This window comes from Manis javanica, chromosome 4, assembly GCF_040802235.1.
Source record: "Manis javanica isolate MJ-LG chromosome 4, MJ_LKY, whole genome shotgun sequence".
NCBI lineage: Eukaryota > Metazoa > Chordata > Mammalia > Pholidota > Manidae > Manis > Manis javanica.
Window position 1 is genome coordinate 79,099,818 of NC_133159.1, and position 21,482 is coordinate 79,121,299.

Genomic DNA, 21,482 nt, shown 5'->3' on the forward strand with positions numbered 1-21,482 from the left:
ACATAAGTAATACAACTAATCCTGAGAGAGCAACAGGAAAGAGGACTGCGCCACACTGCACACACCTGGAGAAAAGAGCAGACCTCATGGAACAGGGTAACGTACCAAAGCTGTGGCCCGGCGGTACCCAAGCCCTTTCCTCACCCCAGCTCACCAGCAGGAGGAAGAGAAATGGAGCAGGGAGAGAGTGGAGGCCTGGGACTGCTGAATACCTAATTCTGGAGATCTTCTCTGAGAGCTCAAACCTGCATTTCATGATACTTTAATGATACTCTTGTGATTATAAGGTTGTAAAGCCTGGAGAGACTGAGATTCCAGCCGCTTGTGGAAAGCAAGGATCCTTATCCAGCTGCTCTGGGACAAAAGCTTATACCTGTGAGCTCGGCCCACTGGTTCAGGCAGAGGAGACAGGCATAGAAGCTGGGAAGCAGGAAACAGCTCTTCCCTTCCCCCAGGCACCAATCCCACTCCCCTGCGAACCCCGACATTGCTTCAGGGGCTGAGCAGCTCCAGAATAGAGCTTCTGGACACTAGAGGGTGCCATACATAAATATGAAATGCCATAGGAACCTGGTACAGAGTCAAATTAATATAACCCCTGAGAAAGATGACATGGACCTCATGACTCTTCCTGAGAGGGAGTTCAAAATAAAAATCATTAACATGATAATGCAGGTTCAGAAAGATATACAAGAACTCAGGAATGAATTCTGGTCAGAGATCCAATTGTTGAAGAGCACAATGGAGGGTATTAAAAGCAGATTGGATACAGTGGAGGAGATGACAAATGAAGTAGAAACCAGAGAAGAGGAATACAAAGAAGCTGAGGTACAGAGAGACAAAGGATCTCTAAGAATGAAAGAATATTGGGAGAACAGTGTGACCAATCCAAAACGAGCAATATTTGCATTATAGGGGTACCAGAAGAAGCAGAGAGAGAGAAAGGGATAGAAAGTGTCTTTGAGGAGGTAATTGCTGAAAACTTCCCCAATCTGGGGGAGGAGATAGTCTCTGAGCCATGGAGGTGCACAGATCTCCCAACACAAGGGACCCAAGGAAGACAACACCAAGACATATAGTAATTAAAATGGCAAAGATCAAAGATAAGGACAGACTAAAAGCAGCCAAAGAGAGAAATAAGATCACATACAAAGCAAAGCCCATCAGGCTAATATCAGACTTGTCAGCAGAAACCTTACAGGCCAGAAGGGAGTGGCATGATGTACTTAATGCAATGAAGCAGAAGGGCCTGGAACCAAGATTACTTTATCTGGCAAGATTATCATTTAAATTTGAAGGAGGGATTAAACAATTTCCAGATAAGCAAAAGCTGAGAGAATTTACCTCCCACAAACCATCTCTACAGTCTATTTTGGAGGGACTGCTGTAGATGGAAGTGTTCCTAAGGTTTAATAGCTGTCACCAGAGGCAATAAAACCACAGTAAAGAAAGTAGAACAGCTAATTACTAAGCAAATGCAAAACTAAATTAACTGTCCCCAAAGTCAATCAAGGGATAGACAAAGAGTACAGAATATGATACCTAATATAGCGAAGATATGGAGGCAACATAAGTGTCCATCAGTAGATGAATGGATAAAGATTATGTGGTACATATACACAATGGATACTATTCAGCCATAAGAAAGAAACAAATCCTACCTTTTGCAACAACATGGATGGATCTGGAGGACATTGTGCTCAGTGAAATAAGCCAGGTGGAGAAAGACAAGTGCCAAATGATTTCCCTCATTTGTGGAGTATAACAATGAAGCAAAACTGAAGGAACAAAATAGCAGCAGACTCACAGACTCAAGAAGGGACTAGTGGCTACCAAAGGGGAGGGGTGTGGGAGGGTGGATGGGTAGGGAGGGAGAAGGAGATTGAGGGGTATTATGTTTAGTACACATGGTGTGGTGGGTCACGGGTAAAACAGTGTAGCACAGAGAAGGCATACAGTGAATCTGTGGCATCTTACTACACTGGTGGACAGTGACTGCATTGGGGTATGCATGGGGACTTGCTAATGTGGGTAAATGTAGTAAACACATTGTTTTTTCATGTGAAGCCTTCATAAGAGTGTATATCAATTATACCTTAATTAAAAAACTTTTTAAGTTGTGGTAGTCTACACAATGGAATATTATTTCACCATCAGAAGATAACAAATCCTACCATTTGCAATGACATGTATGGAGCTGGAGGGCATTAATCTTTGTGAAATAAGTGATGCAGAGAAAGACAAGTACAAAATGATTTCACTCATTTGTGGAGTGTAACAACAAAGCAAAACTGAAGGAACAAAACTGCATCAGATTCACATACTTCAAGATGGGACTAGTGGTTACCAAAGGGAAGGGGGTGTGGAGGTAGGGAAAAGGTGTTTAAGGGGCCTTATGATTAACACACACAATGTGGGGGCGTGATGGGGAAGGCAGTATAGCACAGAGAAGACAAGTAGTGAGTTTTTTGCATCTTACTACACTGATGGACAGTGATTGCAATGGGACTTGTCTGGGGGACTTAATAAGGGACTTAATAATATGGGTGAATGTAGTAACCACAATGTTCCTCACGTGAAAGCTTCATTAGATTGTATATCAATCATACCTTAATAAAAACAATTAAAAAAGCAAAAAAAAAAAGATACATAATGAAACAATCGTCTTGGAACCTGCAGATCACAACCACAGTGAGATGCCTGTTTTCCACTAGGATCACTATAATAAAAATACATACACACACATCCCCACCACGAAAGGGGGAAAATAATAAATGTTAGCAAGTGTGTAGAAACATTGGAACTCTCATACATACCTGGTCGGAAATTAAGATGGTATAGGTGCCAGAGAAAACAGTTTGGCAGTTCCTCAGTAATTTAAATGAGAAGAATTACCATTTAACTACTCAGTAATTTTTCTCCTAGCTCTGTACCCAAAATGATTGAAAGCTGGTGTTCAAGGAAAAATTGTGCTGAAATGTTGAGAACAACTCTTTCCATAGTAGCCAATAAGTGCAAACAACCCAAATGCCCGTCAGTAGTTGAATGGGTAAAACACAGGGTGGTATATCCATGCAAGGAATATTATTCTGCTATGAAAATAAGTAAAATCTATGTTACCACATAGATTGATCTTGAAGATATTAGGCTAAGTGAAAGAAACCAGGTACATGTTGTATGATTTCATTTATCTGAAATGCATAAAATTAGCAAGTCCATAGAGATAGAAAGCGGGTTAATGGGACTAGGGTGAGGGGAAGTAGAAAGTAACTATAAATGGATGTAAGGTTTCCATTTGGAATGATGAAAAAGTACTGGAAATAGAGAGTGGCAGTGGTTATACAACATTGTGAAGTACTCAATTGTACACTTTAAAGTGGTAAAAATGATAAATCTTAAGTTGTATGTATTTTACAACAATTAAAAAACATCTAAGCTCTTTATCCTGGAATACAATGCCCTACATCACAAGATACCTGCCCACTTCTTTGACCTCATTCCATGTTGTTCTTGCTCTTGGCCTTTGTTTTGAACTTAAACCTCCCCAATTTTTTTCGCATTATGACCTTGCCATAGCTGTTTCTTCAGCTTGAAATAATTGTTGCATGACCATTTTCTTCTTACCTTTCACATTATTTCAGACTCTGACCCCCTCTTGTAAAGTAGTCACCCAGTCACTATTGTCATTCTACTTAATGCTCTAGCTTTATATTATGCTATTTTCCTTTTGAGTTATTTATTTATAGCCCTTTTTCTCTGCTGGACCTATTAGAATGTATGCTCCATGTGATAGACATCTGTGTTATTTACTGTTAAATCCACAGTACATAGAAACCCTGACAAATAGAAAGCATCTAATAAATATTTGCTAAATAAATAAGTGAATCATATTTATTTTAAGTTGTGGTAGTCTACACAATGGAATATTATTTCATTGATGAAAGATAATGAAATCTCATATTTGAGCTAGTAGCCGAATTTTAGAAGCTCAGCTATTTGCATAGAGTTACCTTTGAAATTCAATTCATAATACTTTATTTTTGATTTTAGGTTTATTAATATTTTTTTATTTGAAGTAGAGTTGATTTTGAATCTTACATTGGTTTCAAGTATACAATACAGTGGTTCAACAATTATCCACAGTATTAAATCCTCACCCTAACTAGTGCAGTTTACTGTCTGTCAACATAGGTGTTACAGAACCAATGACTATATTCTCCATGCTGCACTTCTATCCCCATTGTTGCCAAATAGCTGTGTTTAGGGAGGTCTCTCCTTGCACACTAGGTGAAACCTCAACCTGGATCGGGGAGTGTTCTTGACTCTTGAATGAGAAAGAATTCTTGAGCAGGTCGGACAAGTGTAGGTAAAGAAGAAATTCACTGAAGTGAGAGCAGCAAGTAATAGCAGCTGCCTTACAGGCAGAAGAGAGCAAGCAGGTGCAGAGGGCAGGAGGGAAAGTTGGTTGAACTACTTGGCCTAGGGCAGATTCCTTTGCCAACTCTTGAAGCCAGGGTCACCTGGCATTCCATATCTGCTTGTATCTGAATGGTGTAGAGACTAGCTCTTACTACCCCAGGTATTGTGGTAACTGCAGAGCACAGGATGGAGTGAGATTATGTTCTGAGAACTTCCCAAAGAAAGGAGATTTTCAGGCAGGCTACTAAAAGCAGATCACACAGCTGCATCTCTGTCTGGGGCATCCAGGCAATGGGAACTTGCAGTCCCAAATCTGAGTCTCAGTAGTCCCTGCCTACTTATCAGGAGTAAATCAGAGACAGAGTGAGGACTTAGAAATAGAATGAAATAGCAAAGAGACTAAATGCAATATTTGAGCAGTGAGAAAGCTTTATTTAAAAGTGTGCACTTAAAGTGCAGGTGTTCTCAGAGATGAGGTGGGCTAAAAGGTTGGGGGTTCCCTCTTTTAAGGGCTTTCAAAAATGGGGCAAAGGGTGGAGGTGGGGGGTTTGAGGGCTTAAGCTTGACTTGTGGTCTCATGAAGTCTCTCTCCAGTGAAGGACACTATGTCCTGATGCACAGTCAATCTTGTAGGTAATTCTGTAAGCTTAACTTAACACAGGGAATTTATTGATCTGGTTCTTCTCCAAAATAGTGGTTTCTCTCAAGCCCTGGGAACATATCAGTTAGGGCTGCTTGCCCTGCCTTAAGATTGGGTGGGTTATTGTATCATTTTACCAAAGAATATGTTAGGAATCTTCTTAACTCCCTGGTTTTTAAAATGGAATCTTAGCCTTAAGAGGGGGTCCCTCTTGTTCTTACTCTACTGTTTATATCTTGGCATTTTTTTATCATAGGCAGGAAAAGTTAATCATGATGCTTGTCCCATGTCCCTGCCCTACCTCACCATGACCAACTTACATTATGAAGAGATTTTGTGTGTCTTTATTCCCCTCACCCACCCCACCCAACCCAGTCCTACCCCATGTTAACCACGTCACTTCTCGGTGTCTGTGAGTCTACTGTTACTTTGTTCCATCTGTTTTATTTTGGTTTTAGATTCCACAAATAAGTGAAGTCATATGGTATTTGTTTTTCTCCCTCTGCCTGCCGAACAGCAAAGTCTGACTGCTACTGGGTCAGGTGAACTGGGAAGCACCTCGGGCCTGAGCCACCAGCTAGGGTGATGGAGCATCGGTGGCTGGCTCCCAAGAGCTCCTGACTAGTTGGGCTGAGGGAGGGCTGGGGAAGTGTTGCCCATCTGCCCATTCTCCTGTGGAGAGAGCTCTATCCAACCCCAGTCCCTCTGGCACCTTTCCTACTGCTGGTAAATCTGTCAAACTGCCTCCTCTGTGTTGGGTTTCAGCGGGACCTACAGAGCATGCTTGTCCTCCACAAGTGACAGGAGTCTCAGCTTACCAGAATGCTCCAACTCTCCCTGGTGTCCAGCCCTGTTAATCACCAATGCCCAGTGCAATGTGTTCTCATGTCCCCATAGCAGATCTCCAAGGCCAGGTGTGCAGAGTTCCTGAGTGATTATCCCCTCCCTGCTCCCTTTCTCTCTCTCCCACTTGTGGGCTGGGATGGGGAGGAGGGCTTGGGTCCCTATTGATTGTTGCTCTGCCACTTCACCCTTCTCAGTGTGGGCTTCTTTTTTTCCCCAGGTGTAGATGATCTGTTCTGCAGTCTTCTGGTCATATTCAGGGTTAGTTTTATTTGCTGTAGTTGCTTCCTTGGTGTGTATATGGGAGGAGATTTCTGCCTTGCCTTCCTTCTTGGCCAATCAACTCTTTATTCATTACTTTTAGAATATTAGTTTAGCCTTGTATTTTATAACTCTTGAGAGTTTGAAAGGATAGTAAACAGGTTATTAAAGAAGTTCAGAATCTGCTTTTTATAATCAGTACGTTTATTCAGTATTGTTTTATGTTTAAGACTGGAAAATCATATAAAGATTTTCAAGATCAAGGCTAACATTTTCAGCCTTTGTCATACCAGAACGTAGTTACAAATTAAAATTGTCTAATCACAGGCAGTGGTTGAAGTCTTAAATTATGTCAGTATTATACATTTTTATATTATAAAATTAAACATAAGTTAGGGTTTTAGGAGGGTTAGAATTTATAAAAACTATAAAATAATTCTGTAGTAGACTTTAATACTTCTCTATATGTAAGGTGTCATTTTGAGTAAAATTCCCATTAGAAATACAGTCATCATTTACTGAGCTGTGGATATTAGGGATACCCCCAACTGGGAGATGAATGTTTCATTCAGTTGTAATAAACTCACAGCTGTTATATATAAGAAAAGACTTTCAAATCTCCCTTGATGAATAGGTGATAAAATATGGATGTATTTTAAAAATCCTTATACTGATTCAGTCTTATAACCTGGGAGTGCTTTAAATAGCTTAAAGTATCTGTAACAGTAGAATTTACCTTTGGCCTTTTTAGAAGATGCTATTAAAATAATTGTATTTATATCAATCATTTTCTTTATATATTATTCCATTGAGCCCTTTTAATATGAAAGAATTACATATACCATCAATTTTAACTTATAGGAAAGGTAACCCAATTGACTATTTTTTTAATAAAAATTCCCTCTTTTTCCTTTGCTACATTGCAGAGAATGCAAGATGGAGATTGAAGACAAAAAGCAAGAACTCCTTGACATGGATCAGGCACTCAAAGAAAGAAATTGGGAACTAAAGCAAAGAGCAGCTCAAGTTGGTTTTCTCAATTATATTTTATAAAATTTTTTATTAAAATATGATCACAGCAGGTTTTAGAAGTTACCAGTTTTTGGTAAAATGGACATTTTTATAGCATATTTGTTTTTCTGCATACAAATATTTTTAAAATTAGAAATATCACACTTTATCTTGTTATTTTTATAGCAAGTGGATTTTTGAAGATTAAGTTTAGTATGTAAACCTTTTGATCTCTTACATTACTGTATTTAAGAAGAAAATGGGATTAAAGGAGTTATTTGCTCAGTTGTTGGAGAAACAAAATATTCAGAAGGCATTTTTAGCAACATCTTTCTTTAAGACTATTTTTTGCAGTAGTTTTAGATCACAGCAAAATTGAGCAGAAGGTAGAGATTTATCATACACCCCTGCCCCGACAAATGCACAGCCTTTCCCATTATCAACAGTCCTCATCACAGTAGTATCTTTGTTACAATTGATAAAGCTTCATTGACATATCATAATAACCCAAAGTGTATCATTTACATTACAGTTCACTCTTGGTGTTGTGCATTCTGTGGGCTTCAACAAATGTGTAATAACATATATCCATCCTAATGGCATCATATAGAATATTTTCACTCTCCTAAAAGTTATCTGAGCTCCACCTAGTCAGCCCTCCCCCTCTATCCCCAACTCTGGCAATCACTGATCTTTTTACTGTCTCAATAAATTTGCCTCTTTTAGAATGTCATATAGTTGGAATCATATGGTATATAGCCTTTTCCAATTGGCTTCTAACTTAGTAATATGCTTTTAACAGTTCCTCCATGTGTTTCATTGCTTGATAGGTTATTTCTTTTTAGCACTGAATAATATTCCAGTGTCTGGATGTACTACAGTTTAGTTACCCATTCATCTACTGAAGAACATCTTAGTTGCCTCCAAGTTTTGAAAATGAGTAGTAAAGCTGCTCTAAACATCCATGTGCAGGTTTTTATGTGGTATTTTCAGCTTCTTTTGGTAAATACTGGTATGTTTAGTTTTATAAGACACTTCCAAAGTGGCTGTACCAGTTTGCATTCTCACCAGCGATGAGTCAGACTTCCTGTTGTTCTGTATCCTAGCTAGCATTTAGTGTTGCCAGTGTTTAGGATTGTGGCCATTCTAATAGGTATGTAGTGGTGTCTCCTTGTTAATTTGCACTTCTATAATGATGTATAATGTGGAGCATCTTTTCCTGTCCTTATTTGCCATCTGAATGTCATCTTTGGTGAGATGTCTATTAAGATCTTTGGGCCATATTTAAATAGGTTTGTTTGTATTTTTATTGTGAGTTTTAGTGTTCTTTACCTATTTTACTGGTAAAGATACCAGTCCTTTATCTGATGTTTCTTTTGCAAATATTTTCTCCAAGTCTGTGGCTTTTCTTGTTCTTTTAACACTGGCTGTCAGAGGGCAGAAGTTTTTAATTTTAATGAAGTCCAGTTTGTGCATTTGGTGTTGTGTCTAAAAAGTCATTGCCATACCCTAGGTCATGTACATTTTCTCCAGTGTTATCTTCTGGGAGTGTCACACCTTTGTGATTTACATTAGGTCTGTGGTCCCTGTGGGGCTAATGTTAGTGTTGGATGTTGTCTGGATTGTTGTCATTATGGGAATGTCCTATTATTTTGCACCATTTGTTGAAAAGAATCTTTCTCTGTTCTCTTGCCTTTGCACCTTTGTTAAATATTGGTTAACATACTCTATTTATGTGGGTTTGTTTCTAGACTCTCTATTCTATTCCACTTGTCTATTCACCTATTCTTTTATCAGTACCATACTGCTTTGATTACTGTAGCTTTATAGTAAGTCTTGCAGTTGGGTAATGTCAGCCCTCCAACTTTGTTGTTCTCCTTCAATACTGTTTTGGCTCTTCTGGGTCTTTTGCCTTTCCATATAATCTTTAGAATCAGCTCATCAGCATCCATCAAATAACTTGCTTGAACTTGGGTTAGAATTGCCTTGTGTCTCTATAGATCTAGTGGGGAAGAGCAGACATCTTGACAATACTGAGTCTTCCTATCCATGAACAAGAACTATCTCCATTTATTTAATTCTTCGATTTCTTTCATTAGAGTTTTGTCATCCTTACATAGATCTTGTGTGTATTTTGTTAGATTTATACCTTAGTATTGCATTTTTGAAGGTGTAATGTAAATAATACTGTTTTTAATTTGAAATTCCTCTTTTTTATTGCTGGTACATAGGAAAGTGATTGACTTTTGTGTATTAAACTTGTGTCCTGCAACTCTACTGCAAACACTAGTTCAAGGAATTTTTTTGTTGAATCATTCAGGTTTTCTACCTAGGTGGTCATGTTATCCACAAACAAAGACAGTCATATCTTCCTTTTCAGTTTGTATAGCTTTTATTTATTTTTCTTATCTAACTGCATTATTTGGGACTTCCTCTACAATGTTGAAAAGCAGTGATGAAAGGGAGTATCCTTACTTTGTGTCTGAACTCAGTGGGAACGCTTCAAGTTTCTTACTGTTAAGTATAACGTTAGCTGTTGATTTTCTGCAGATATTCTTTATCAAGTTGAGGAAGTTCCCATGTATTCCTAGTCTGCTGAGAATTTTTATCATGCATGGGTGTTGGATTTTGAAGAATACTTTTTCTACATTGACTAATATCATGTGTTTTTTCCTTCTTTAGCCTATTAATGTGGTAGATTACATTAATTGATTTTCAAATGTTCTACCAGCCTTTCATACCTACAATAACTCCTACTTGTGGTGTATTTCTTTTCATGCATTGCTAGATATGAATTGATAGTGTTTTGTTCAGAAATATTACATTTATGTTTATGAAAGATACTGGTTTGTTTTCTTTCCTTATCATGTATTTTACTCACTTTAGTATTAGGTAATGCTGGCCTCAGAATCATTTAGGAAGTACTTCCTCTGCTTCTATATATTTTTTCTATTTATCTTATTTATTTCTGGGTCTTCAAGTTTTCCAAGAGCTTTCCCCATTTTTATTTATTTTATTAAGGTATCATTGATAAACAATGCCATGAAGGTTTCCTAAGAGCAGCATTGTTCTTAACAACATTCACCTGTATTATCAAATCCCGCCCCCACACCCCATTGTAGTCACTGTCTATCAGTGTAGTAAGATGCTGTAGACTCACTACTTGTCTTCTCTGTGCTATACTGCCTTTCCCATCATCCACCGACATTGAGTGTGCCAGTCAGAAGGCCCCTTAAACACCTTTTCCCTACCTCTCCACCATCTTCCCTTTGGTAAACCACTAGTCCCTTCTTGGAGTCTGTCAGTCTGCTGCTGTTTTGTTCCTTCAGTTTTGCTTTGTTCTTACACTCCACAAATGAGGGAAATCACTTTGTACTTGTATTTCTCCACCTGGCTTATTTCACTAAGATTAATACCCTCCAGCTCCATCCATGTTGTTGCAAATGGTAGGATTTGTTTTCTTCTGATGGCTGAATAATATTCCATTGTGTATATGTACCACATCATCTTTATCCATTCATCTACTGATGGACACTTATGTTGCCTCCATATCTTTGCTATTGTAAATAGTGCTGTGATAAACATAGGAATACATATGTCTTTTTGAATCTGGGATCTTCTTTTCTGTGAGTAAATTCCTGGCAGTGGAATTCCTGGGTCAAATAGTATTTCTATTTTTAATTTTTTTGAGGAATCTCCATATTGCTTTTCACAATTGTTGACTAATTTACATTCCCACCAGCAGTATAGTAGGGTTCTTCTTTCTCCACATCCTCACTAGCATTTGTTGTTCTTTGTCTTTCAGAGGTTGGCCATCCTGACTGGTGTGAGGTGACATCTCATTGGGCTTTTAATTTGTATTTCCCTGATGATTAGTGATGTGGAGCATCTTTTCATGTGCCTGTTGGCCATCCAAATTTCTTCTTTGGAGAAGTGTCTGTTCAGACCCTCTGCCCATTTTTTAATCGGGTTATTTGCTTTTTGGGTGTTGAGGCATGTGAGTTCTTTATATATTTTGGATGTTAACCCCTTATTGGATATATCATTTACAAATATACTTTCCCATATTGTACCATGGCTTTTTGTTCTACTGATCATGGCCTTTGCTATCCAGAAGCATTTTAGTTTGATATAGTCCCATTTGTTCATTTTGCTTTCATTTCCCTTGTCGGAGGAGATGCAGTCAAGAAAAAGTTGCTCATGTTCATATTCAAGAGATTTTTGCCTATGTTTTCTTCTAAGAGTTTTATGGTGTCATGATTTACATTCAGGTCTTTGATCCATTTTGAGCTTGCTTTTGTGTATGGAGTTACACAATCGTGCAGTTTCATTCTCTTACATGTAGCTGTCCAGTTTTGCCAACACCAGCTGTTGAAGAAACTGTCATTTCCCCACTGTATATCCATGACTCCTTTATCATATATTAATTGGCCATGTATGTGTGGGTTTATATCTGGGCACTCTGTTCTGTTCCATTAATCTATGGGTCTGTTCTTGTGCCAGTTCCAAATTGCCTTGATTACTGTGGCTTTGTAGTAGAGCTTGAGGTTGTGGAGCATAATGCCCCCAGCTTTATTCTTCCTTTTCAGGAATGCTTTGGCTATTCGAGGTCTTCTATGGTTCCCTATGAATTTTAGAACTACATGTTCTAGTTCTTTCAAGAATGCTGTTGGTATTTTGATAGGGATTGCATTGAATCTGTAGATTGCTTTAGGCAGGATGGCCATTTTGACAATATTAATTCTTCTTATCCATGAGCATGGGATGTATTTCCATTTATTGGTGTCTTCTTTAATTTCTCTCTTGAGTGTCTTGTAGTTTTCAGGATATAGATCTTACACCACTCTGGTTTGGTATATTCTTAGGTATTTTATTCTTTTTGATGCAATTGTGAATGGAATTGTTTTCCTGAATTCTCTTTCTACTAGTTCATCATTAGTATACAGTAATGCAATGGATTTCTGCATATTAATTTTATATCCTGCAACTTTGCTGAATACAGTTATAGGTTCTAGTAGTTTTTGGTAGATTCTTTAGGGTTTTTTATGTATAATATCATGTCATATACAAACAGTGACAGTTTAACTTCATCCTTACCAATGTGGATGACTTTTATTTCTTTGTGTTGTCTGATTGCTGTGGCTAGGACCTCCAATACAAATTGAATGAAAGTGGGGAGAGTGCGCATCCTTGTCTTGTTCCTGATCTTAGAAGAAAAGCTTTCAGCTTCTCACTGTTAAGTATGATCTTGGCTGTGAGTTTGTCATATATGGCCTTTATTATGTTGAGGCACTTGTCCTCTGTATCCATTTTGCTGAGAGTTTTTATCATGAATGGATGTTAAATTTTGATGAATGCTTTTTTGGCATCTATGCAGATGATCATGTGCTTTTTATCCTTTTTGTTAATGTGTACAATACTGATGAGTGTAAAAATATTGTACCATTCTTGCATTCCTGGAAAAAATTCCACTTGGTTATGATGAGTGGTCTTTATAATGTATTTTTGAATTCAGTTTGCTAATATTTTGTTGAGGATTTTTGCATCTATTTTCATCAGGAATATAGGCCTAATTTTCTTTTTTGTGGTGTCTATGCCTGGTTTTGGTATTACAGTGATACTGCTTTCATAGAATGAGTTTGGAAGTATTCCCTCTTTTTCTGTTTTAGAAGACTTTAACAAGGATGGGTATTATGTCTTCTCTAAATGTCTGATAAAATTCTGCAGTAAATCCATCTGGTCCAGCAGTTTTGTTCTTGGGTAGTTTTTTGATTACCAGTCCAATTTCATTGCTGGTAATTGGTCTGCTCATATTTTCTATTTCTTCTTCCATCAGTCTTGGAAGGTTGTATTTTTCTAGAAAATTGTTCATTTCTTTTAGGTTATCCGATTTGTTAGCATATAATTTTCTGTAGTATTCTCTAATAAATTCTTGGTATTTCTGTGGTGTCTGTAGTGATTTTTCCTTTCTCATTTCTGATTCTGTTTATGTGTGTACACTCTTTTTTTTTCTTGATATGTCTGGCTAGGGGTTTATCTATTTTATTAATTTTCTTGAGGAACTAGCTCCTGTTTACATTGATTCTTTCTATTGTTTTATTCATTTCAATTTCATTTATTTATGCTCTGATCTTTATTATGTTCCTCCTCCTACTGACTTTGTGCCTCCTTTGTTCTGCTTTTTCCAGTTTCATTGATTGTGAGTTTAGACTGTTCATTTGGGATTGTTCTTCTTCCTTGAAGTAAGCCTGTATTGCAGTATACTTTCCTCTTAAAACTACCTTTGCTGCATCTCACCAGTTTTGCAGTGATGAGTTGTTGTTTTCATTTTTCTCTCTATATTGTTTGATCTGTGTTTTTATTTGGTCATTGATCCATTGATTATTTTAGAGCATGTTATTAAGACTCCATGTTTTGGTGGGTTTTATGTTTTCTTTGCATAATTTATTTTTAATTTGATACCTTTGTGTTCTGAAAAGTGGGTTGGCACAATTTCAGTCCTTCTGAATTTACTGAGGCTCTTTTTCTGGCCTAGTATGTGATCTATTCTGGAAAATGTTCCATGTGCACTTAAGAAGACTGCTTACTTGCTGCTCTTGTGTGGAGTGTTCTGTAGATGTCTGTTAGGCCCATCTGCTCTAATGTGCTGTTCAGTGCCTCTGTCTCCTTACTTATTTTATATCTGGTTGATCTGTCATTTTTAGTGAGTAGTAGTGTATTGAAGCCTCCTAAAATAAATACATTGTGTTCTATTTCCCACTTTAATTCTGTTAGTATTTGTTTCACATATTTGGGTGCTCCTATTTTGGGTACATAGATATTTTTAATGGCTGTATCCCCTTGTTGCTCTAACCCCTGTATCATTATGTAATCTTTCTTCTTTGTCTCATCACTTTCTTTGTTTTTAAATCTATTTTGTCTAATGTAAGTACTGCTACTCCTGCTTTTTTCATGAAATATCTCTTTCCATCCCTTCATGTTTAGTCTTTGTCTTTGGGTTTAAAGTGAGTTTCCTGTAGGCAACATATAGTTGGGTCTTTTTTTCTCTCTCTCTATTCTATAACTCTGTCTTTTGATTGGTGTATTAAGTCCATTTACATTTAGGGTGATTATCGATAGAGATGTACTTTTTGCCATTGCAGGGTTTTAATTTGTGGTTATCAAAAGTTCGAGGGCAGCCTCTTTACTATCTGACAGTCTAACCTAACTGGGTTAGTACACTGTTTCAAACACAAATGAAAGGTTCTTTTTTTCTCCCTCCCTTCTTCTTCCTCCTCTTCCACTCTTTATATATGAGGTGTCATATTCTGTACTCTTTGTGTAGCCCTTGACTGACTCTGTGAGTAGTTGATTTAATTTTGCATTTGCTTAGTAATTAATTGGTCTACTTCCTTTACTGTGATTTTATTTTCTCTGGTGACAGCTATTTAGCCTTAGGAGCACTTCCATCTAGAGCAGTCCCTTTAAAATACACTGTAGTGACACCTCAAGAAAAGAAAACTACAGACCAATATCCCTGATGAACACAGATGCAAAAATACTCAACAGAGTGTTAGCAAACCGAATTCAAAAATACATCAAAAAGATCATCCATTATAATCAAGTGGGATTCAACCCAGGGATGCAAGTATGTACAACATTTGAAAATCCATCAACATCATCCACTATTTCAACAAAAAGAAGGAGGAAAACCATATGATCATCTCCATAGATGCTGAAAAAGCATTCGACAAAATTCAACATCCATTCATAAAATCCACCAACAAAATGCATATATAGGGCAAGCACTTTATCATAATAAAGGCCATATATGACAAACCTACAGCCAACATTATACTTAACAGTGAGAAGCTGAAAGCTTTTCCTTTAATAATGGGAACAAGACAAGGATACCCACACTCCCCACTTTTATTCATCATAGTTCTGGAGATCCTAGCCAGGGCAATCAGAAAACACAGAGAAATAAAAGGCATCCAAATTGGCAAGGAAAAAGTCAAACTGTCCCCGTTTGCAGATGACATGATATTGTACATAAAAAACCCTAAGAAATCCACTTCAAAACTACTATATCTGATATCTGAATTCAGTAATGTTGTGGGATACAAAATTAATACACAGAAATCTGTTGCATTCTTATACACTAACTATGAACTAGCAGAAAGAGAAATCAGGAAAACAATTCCATTCCAAATTGCATCAAAAAGAATAAAATACTTAGGTATAAACCTAACCAAGGAAGTGAAAGACTTATACACTGAAAACTATAAGACACTCATGAGAGAAATTAAAGAATAAACCAATAAATTAAAACACATCCCATGCTCAAGGATAGGAAGAATTAATATTGCCAAAATGGCCATCCTGCCTAAAGCAATCTACAGATTCAATGCAATCCCTATAAAAATACCAATAGCATTCTTCAATGAACTAGAACAAAGAGTTCTAAAATTCATATGGAACCACAAAAGACCCTGAATAGCCCAAGCAATCCTGAGAGGAAGAATAAAACAAGGAATTACGCTCCTTGACTTCAAGCTCTACTACAAAGCCATAGTAATGAAGGCAATTTGGTCCTGGCACAAGAACAGACCCATAGGTCAATGGAACAGACTAGAGAGCCCAGATATAAACCCAAGTGTATATGGTCAATTAATGTACAAAAAAGGAGCCATTGTTATACAATGTGGAAATGACAGCTTCTTCTACAGTTGGTGTTGGCAAATCTGGACAGCTACATGGAAGAGAATGAAACTGGATTATTATATAACCCATTACACAAAGTAAACTCAAAATGTATCAAAGACCTGAATGTAAGTCATGAAACCATAAAACTCATAGAAAAAAAAACAGGCAAGAATCTCTTGTACATAAGCATGAGGAAATTCTTCATGAATATATCTCCCAGGCAAGGAAATCAAAAGCAAAAATGAACAAGTGGGACTATATCAAACTAAAATGCTTCTGTACAGCAAAGGACACCATCAGTAGAACAAAAGACATCCTACAGTATGGAAGAATATATTTATAAATGACACATCTGATAAGAGGTTGACATCCAAATTATATAAAGAGCTCACACACCTCAACAAACAAAAAGCAAATAAGGCAATTAAAAAATGGCAGAGGAGCTGAACAGACAGTTCACCAAAGAAGAAATTCAGATGGCCAACAGACACATGAAAAGATCCACATCACTAATCATCAGAGAAATGCAAATTAAAACCACAATGAGACATCACCTCACACCAGCTAGGATGGCCAACATCCAAAAGACAAACAACAACAAATGTTGGCAAGGATGTGGAGAAAGCAGAACCCTCCTAACTGCTGGTGAGAATGTAAGTTAGTTCAGCCATTATGGAAAGCAGTTTGGAGGTTCCTCAAAAAACTGAAAATAGAAATACCATTTGACCCAGGAATTCCACTCCTAGGAATTTACCCTAAGAATGCAGCAGCCCAGTTTGAAAAAGACAGATGCACCCCTATGTTTTCCGCAGCACTGTTTACAATAGCCAAGAAATGGAAGCAACCTAAGTGTCCATCAGTAGATGAATAGATAAAGAAGATGTGGTACATATACACAATGGAATATTACTCAGCCATAAGAAGAAAACAAATTCTACCATTTGCAACAACATGGATGGAGCTAGAGGGTATTATGCTCAGTGAAATAAGCAAGGTGGAGAAAGACAAGTACCAAATGATTTCACTCATTTGTGGAGTTTAAGAACAAAGAAAAAACTGAAGAAACAAAGCAGCAGCATACTCACAGAACCCAAGAATGGACTAACAGTTACCAAAGGGTAAGGGACTGGGGAGGTTGGGTGGGAACGAGGGATAAGGGGGAAAAAGGGACATTATGATTAGCACACATAATGTAGTGGTGTGGAACACTGGAAAGGCAGTATAACACAGAGAAGACAAGTAATGATTCTATAGCATCTTACTATGCTGATGGACAGTGACTGTAATGGGGTATGTGGTGGGTACTTGATAATAAGGGGAGTCTAATAACCATAATGTTGTTCAAGTAATCATACATTAACCACACCAAATTTAAAAAATACACTGTAGAGATGTTTTATGGGTGGTCAATTCCCTCAACTTTTGCTTATGTGTAAACTGTTTAATCCCTGCTTCAAATTTAAATGATACCCTTGCCATGCCCAGTTGAGGGGTTGAGTATTCTTGGTTGGAGGCCCTTCTGTTTCATTGCATTAAATTTATTATGCCATTTCCTTCTGGCCTGTGAGGGTTGTGCTGAGAAGTGTGATGATAGCCTGATGGGCTTTTCATTGTACGTGATCTTTTTTATCTCTCTAGCTACTCTTAATGCTCTCTCTTTGTCCGTGGTATTTGCCATTTTAATTATTATATGCTTGGTGTTGTCTTTCTAGGGTCCTTTGTTTTGGGAAATCTGTGCACTTCCATAGCCTGAGAGACTCCTTCCCCATATTTGGAAAGTTGTCAGCAATAATTTCTTCTGAGACTTTCTATCCCTTTTTGTCTCACTTCTTCTTTTGTTCCCTCTGTAATGTGCATATTGTTTCATTTGTATTGGTCACACAGTTCTCTTATTAGTCTTTCACTCCTAGAGATTCTTTTTTTCTCTCTGTGCCTCAGATTGTTTCCCTGTTCTCTAATTTCTATTTCATTTACCATCTCCTCTACCTCATCCAATTTATTTTTAAATCCCTCCATTGTGTGTTTCATTTCAGATACTCTATTTTTCAGTTTCTCTCTCTTTCTTGAAGTCCTCCCTGAAATCCTCAATATTTTTCTTTAGCTCTGTGAGCATGTTTAAGATACTGATTTTGAAATCTTTATCAGGAAGATTGGTGACTTCAGTTTCAATTAGCACTCCTCCTGGTGTTTGTCAGATTCTTGTTTGTACAAAATTCTTTTTTTCATTTCATATTTCTAAGGAATACTATGGAATAATGACTTTGTGTAGACAGCACCCTCTGTTGCCATAAGCTGTACTCTCTGGAGCTGCCCAGCCCTTGGAGTGATGGCAGGGTCACAGACGCATGGCGTCAGTGCCTCCCGGGAGGAAAGAGTTCTTTCCTGCTTCCCAGCTGCAGTGCCTGTCTCCACTGCTAGGGCCAGTGGGCTGAGAAAACAGGGGAAAACTTCTGTGTTACACCCTTTAGCTGCTGTAGGCGGGGCCGCCCTCTGGCTGTCCTGGCGCATTGTCAGGGGTAGTGCCAACCAGGTGGGAGGAGCATATCATGGTGGGGGTCTTCACGCTGCATTGCCAGCCAGAATGTTGGAGTGCCTGAAAGTCCTGAAAGTTCCCAACCTGCTTGGCTCAGTGTGCCAGGATGATTTTGTCCACCTGTCCTTTTTCCTGAGCATCAAGCTCTATGTACTTTTTGCCCCTTTAGCACTCCTCTCCCTACTGGGAGTTCTTCCAAAGTGCCCACCTTTCCTTTGTCCTGGAGCCACTGGTTGTGGCCACCTGTTCTACATAGCGGCTGGAATCTCAGTCTCTCAGAGTAATCTGTCTGTCTTTGCTTTCCAACCCCTCCAATCTCCAGATCACTATGCAATGCCTGTTCGTGCTCTGGGAGCAGATCTCCTGGGTTGGTGTTTAGTAATCCTGTGCTTCTACTCCCTCCCTGTTCCATTTCTCTTCCTCCCACATGTGAACTGGGGAGGGTTGTAGGGTTTGGCTCCCACCAGATTGCAGCTTTGCTACTTTACCCTTTTCTGTAAGGTCTCTCTTTTAACCCCAGATGTGTGCAGTCACATCTGCAGTCATGTCAGTCTTTCAGGATCAGTTTTATTTGTTGTATTTTTGTGCTGTATGTGATTTTGGGAGGAGGTTTCTGCATTACTTCTCATGCTGCTGTGTTTTTCCATTTTCAATCCTCTGCTTCTATATTTTGAGAGATTGTAGGAAATTGGTATATTTCTTCCTTAAATATTTAGTAGAATTCACCAGTAAATCCATCTGAATTGTGCTTTACCTTTTGGAGAGCTACTAAACATTGATTCAGTTTGCTTACTAGATAAAGGCTTATTCAGATTTTTTTCCTTTTGTGTGAGTTTTCAGATACTGTGTTTTTCAAGTAACTGGTCTGTTTCATGTATTTTTATTAAACTTGTGGGTACAGAGTTGTTCATAGTATTCCTTTATTTTTTTGTTAATATCTACAAGATTTTTAGTAATATATCATCTTCCATTTCTGATATTAACAATTTATGTTCTTTTTTTGTTCTTAGGCTGACTGAAGACATTGATTTTATTGATTTTTCAAAGAATCAGGTTTTGGTTTTGATTTTTCTCTATTGATTTCCTAATTTTAATTTCATTGATCTGCTGTAACTTTCTTTATTTTCCTCTGTTTACTTTGAGTTTAGTTTGTTCTTCCCAGATGGAAGCTTAGATGATTGATTATAGATATTTCTTCTTTTTAGTATATACATTCAGTGCTATACTTTTCCCTCCAATCACTGTTTTAATTGAATTTGACAATTTTTATTGTATTTCACAATATAAAATGAAGTCTGAATCATTTTATTCTCATTTATGAACATAATCATATCTTTTCTTCAAGTTTCTATAATATTCATGGAGCTCAAGATCCAGTATTAGTAAACAGTGATTATTTTTCTTTGTTTTTAATAATATATTTGAAATGAGTTTGTTTCAGTTATTCCCACTATAAACAATTCTAAAACACATTCCAAACACACAGTTTTCCACATTGAAATAAAATTGAGCAACGGTTTAATGTTAGTTTTGTATTTAGGTTACACATTTGGATATGACTATTCGTGAACACAGAGGAGAAATGGAACAGAAAATAATTAAATTGGAGGGCTCTCTGGAGAAATCAGAATTGGAACTTAAAGAAGGCAGCAAACAGGTAAATAATAAAAAATTACATACTTTAAATTGTTTTTAAAATGACTTCTTAACTGTGAGTATCCATTATTCATATAATCTGACTTTTTTTTGTAGAATGCATACAATAAAAATGCTACAAAATGTTAGTCATCTTGTTCATGTTAGTATTTTATATTCATTTTTCTCCTCTTAAATCTTCCCTCGGCTTTATTGAGTTATAACTGACAAAAATTGTGTATATTTAAGATGTACAACATGATGTTTTGATATATGTGTACATTGTGAAATAATTACCACAGTCAAGCCAACTAACATATCCATCACCTCATACACTTATTTTTTTTTTTTTTTGGTGAGAACAAAGTTCTGTTCATCTGTTCTCTTAGCAGATTTCATCCTGAGTATGTGCAATTTTGTACCCTTTTGCTCAGTATTTCCTCATTTCCCCAGTTGCCAGCCCTTAATGACTACAATCTTACTGTTATTTTGAATATGTTTTCTTGTATCGATGTGTTCCCATCTTTATCATAATGTGTGCATGTTTGAATATGTATAAAATATCCCTGGAATAAATTCTTTTTACTGTGGTTGCCTCTAAGAAAGGAACACAGTGGGAAGGGGTCTTTGTTTTCATTAACTATTTTTTTTACCTCATTCACATATTACCTATAAAATTTTTCAGGCCATGTGACATATATTGTTCTTATTCTAATTTTCCTTATGCAAATGTGATTGAGACTTTCATCTCTTTCAGGATATTTAAAGTATACATAAAAGCATCTTATTAAATATAAGAATTCTGATGTTTATATCTAAGTTATGATTGTCTTAAGAAATACAATTTTATATTTTTTAAATATATCAGATATTTAAATATATCTGTTTAAAGCTTGACTTATTTGGGTTGCAATTATGATTAAACATTTATTTTTCCTTGTTACATTAATATTGCTCTTTTTAAAATTTAGATAGAAATTTTGAATGAAAAATTGCAAAATGCCAAAGAACAGCTTCGAGAAAAAGAGTTTATATCATTACAAAATGAACAGGAGATAAGTCAACTGAAAAAAGAAACTGAACAAACACAACACAAGATGAAAGAAATGGAAAGTGTAAGTAAATTATTTTCCTCCTAAGGAATAGGTAGTATTATCTGAAGATTATTGTAAATCTTTATGTTCTAAACTGGTTGGTTTTAGTACTTAGAAATTATGCCATAAGTATATTTAGACTCATTATTTGTGCTTGATATCTATTAGTTTCTTCTTCTTAAAATGTTTTATTCTGATGTTTTAACTATAGGCAAGGGCATCTTCTTTTTTATCTCTATAATCCCTACAAGCATTGACATAGTATCTCTCATGTAGTAAATCCACAGTTATATGCTTGCTTGGTGAAAACAGATTTTTTGAGAACCTACTATGTAATAGAGCTGAAGATACAGGTATTTAT

The 21,482-nt window shown here is 36.9% G+C and overlaps 1 protein-coding gene across 11 annotated transcripts in view; it reads left to right on the forward strand.

The window, feature by feature from the left end:
- Positions 1 to 21,482, forward strand: part of CCDC18 (coiled-coil domain containing 18) — a 200,237-nt gene that overhangs the window by 157,676 nt on the left and 21,079 nt on the right. For all 11 annotated transcript variants that reach the window (XM_073234287.1, XM_017650002.3, XM_073234294.1 and 8 more), the window contains 3 exons: positions 7,090 to 7,189; positions 19,933 to 20,049; positions 20,999 to 21,142. In XM_073234287.1, coding sequence (XP_073090388.1) covers positions 7,090 to 7,189; positions 19,933 to 20,049; positions 20,999 to 21,142 — 361 coding nt within the window. The remainder of the gene's footprint in view (positions 1 to 7,089; positions 7,190 to 19,932; positions 20,050 to 20,998; positions 21,143 to 21,482) is intronic.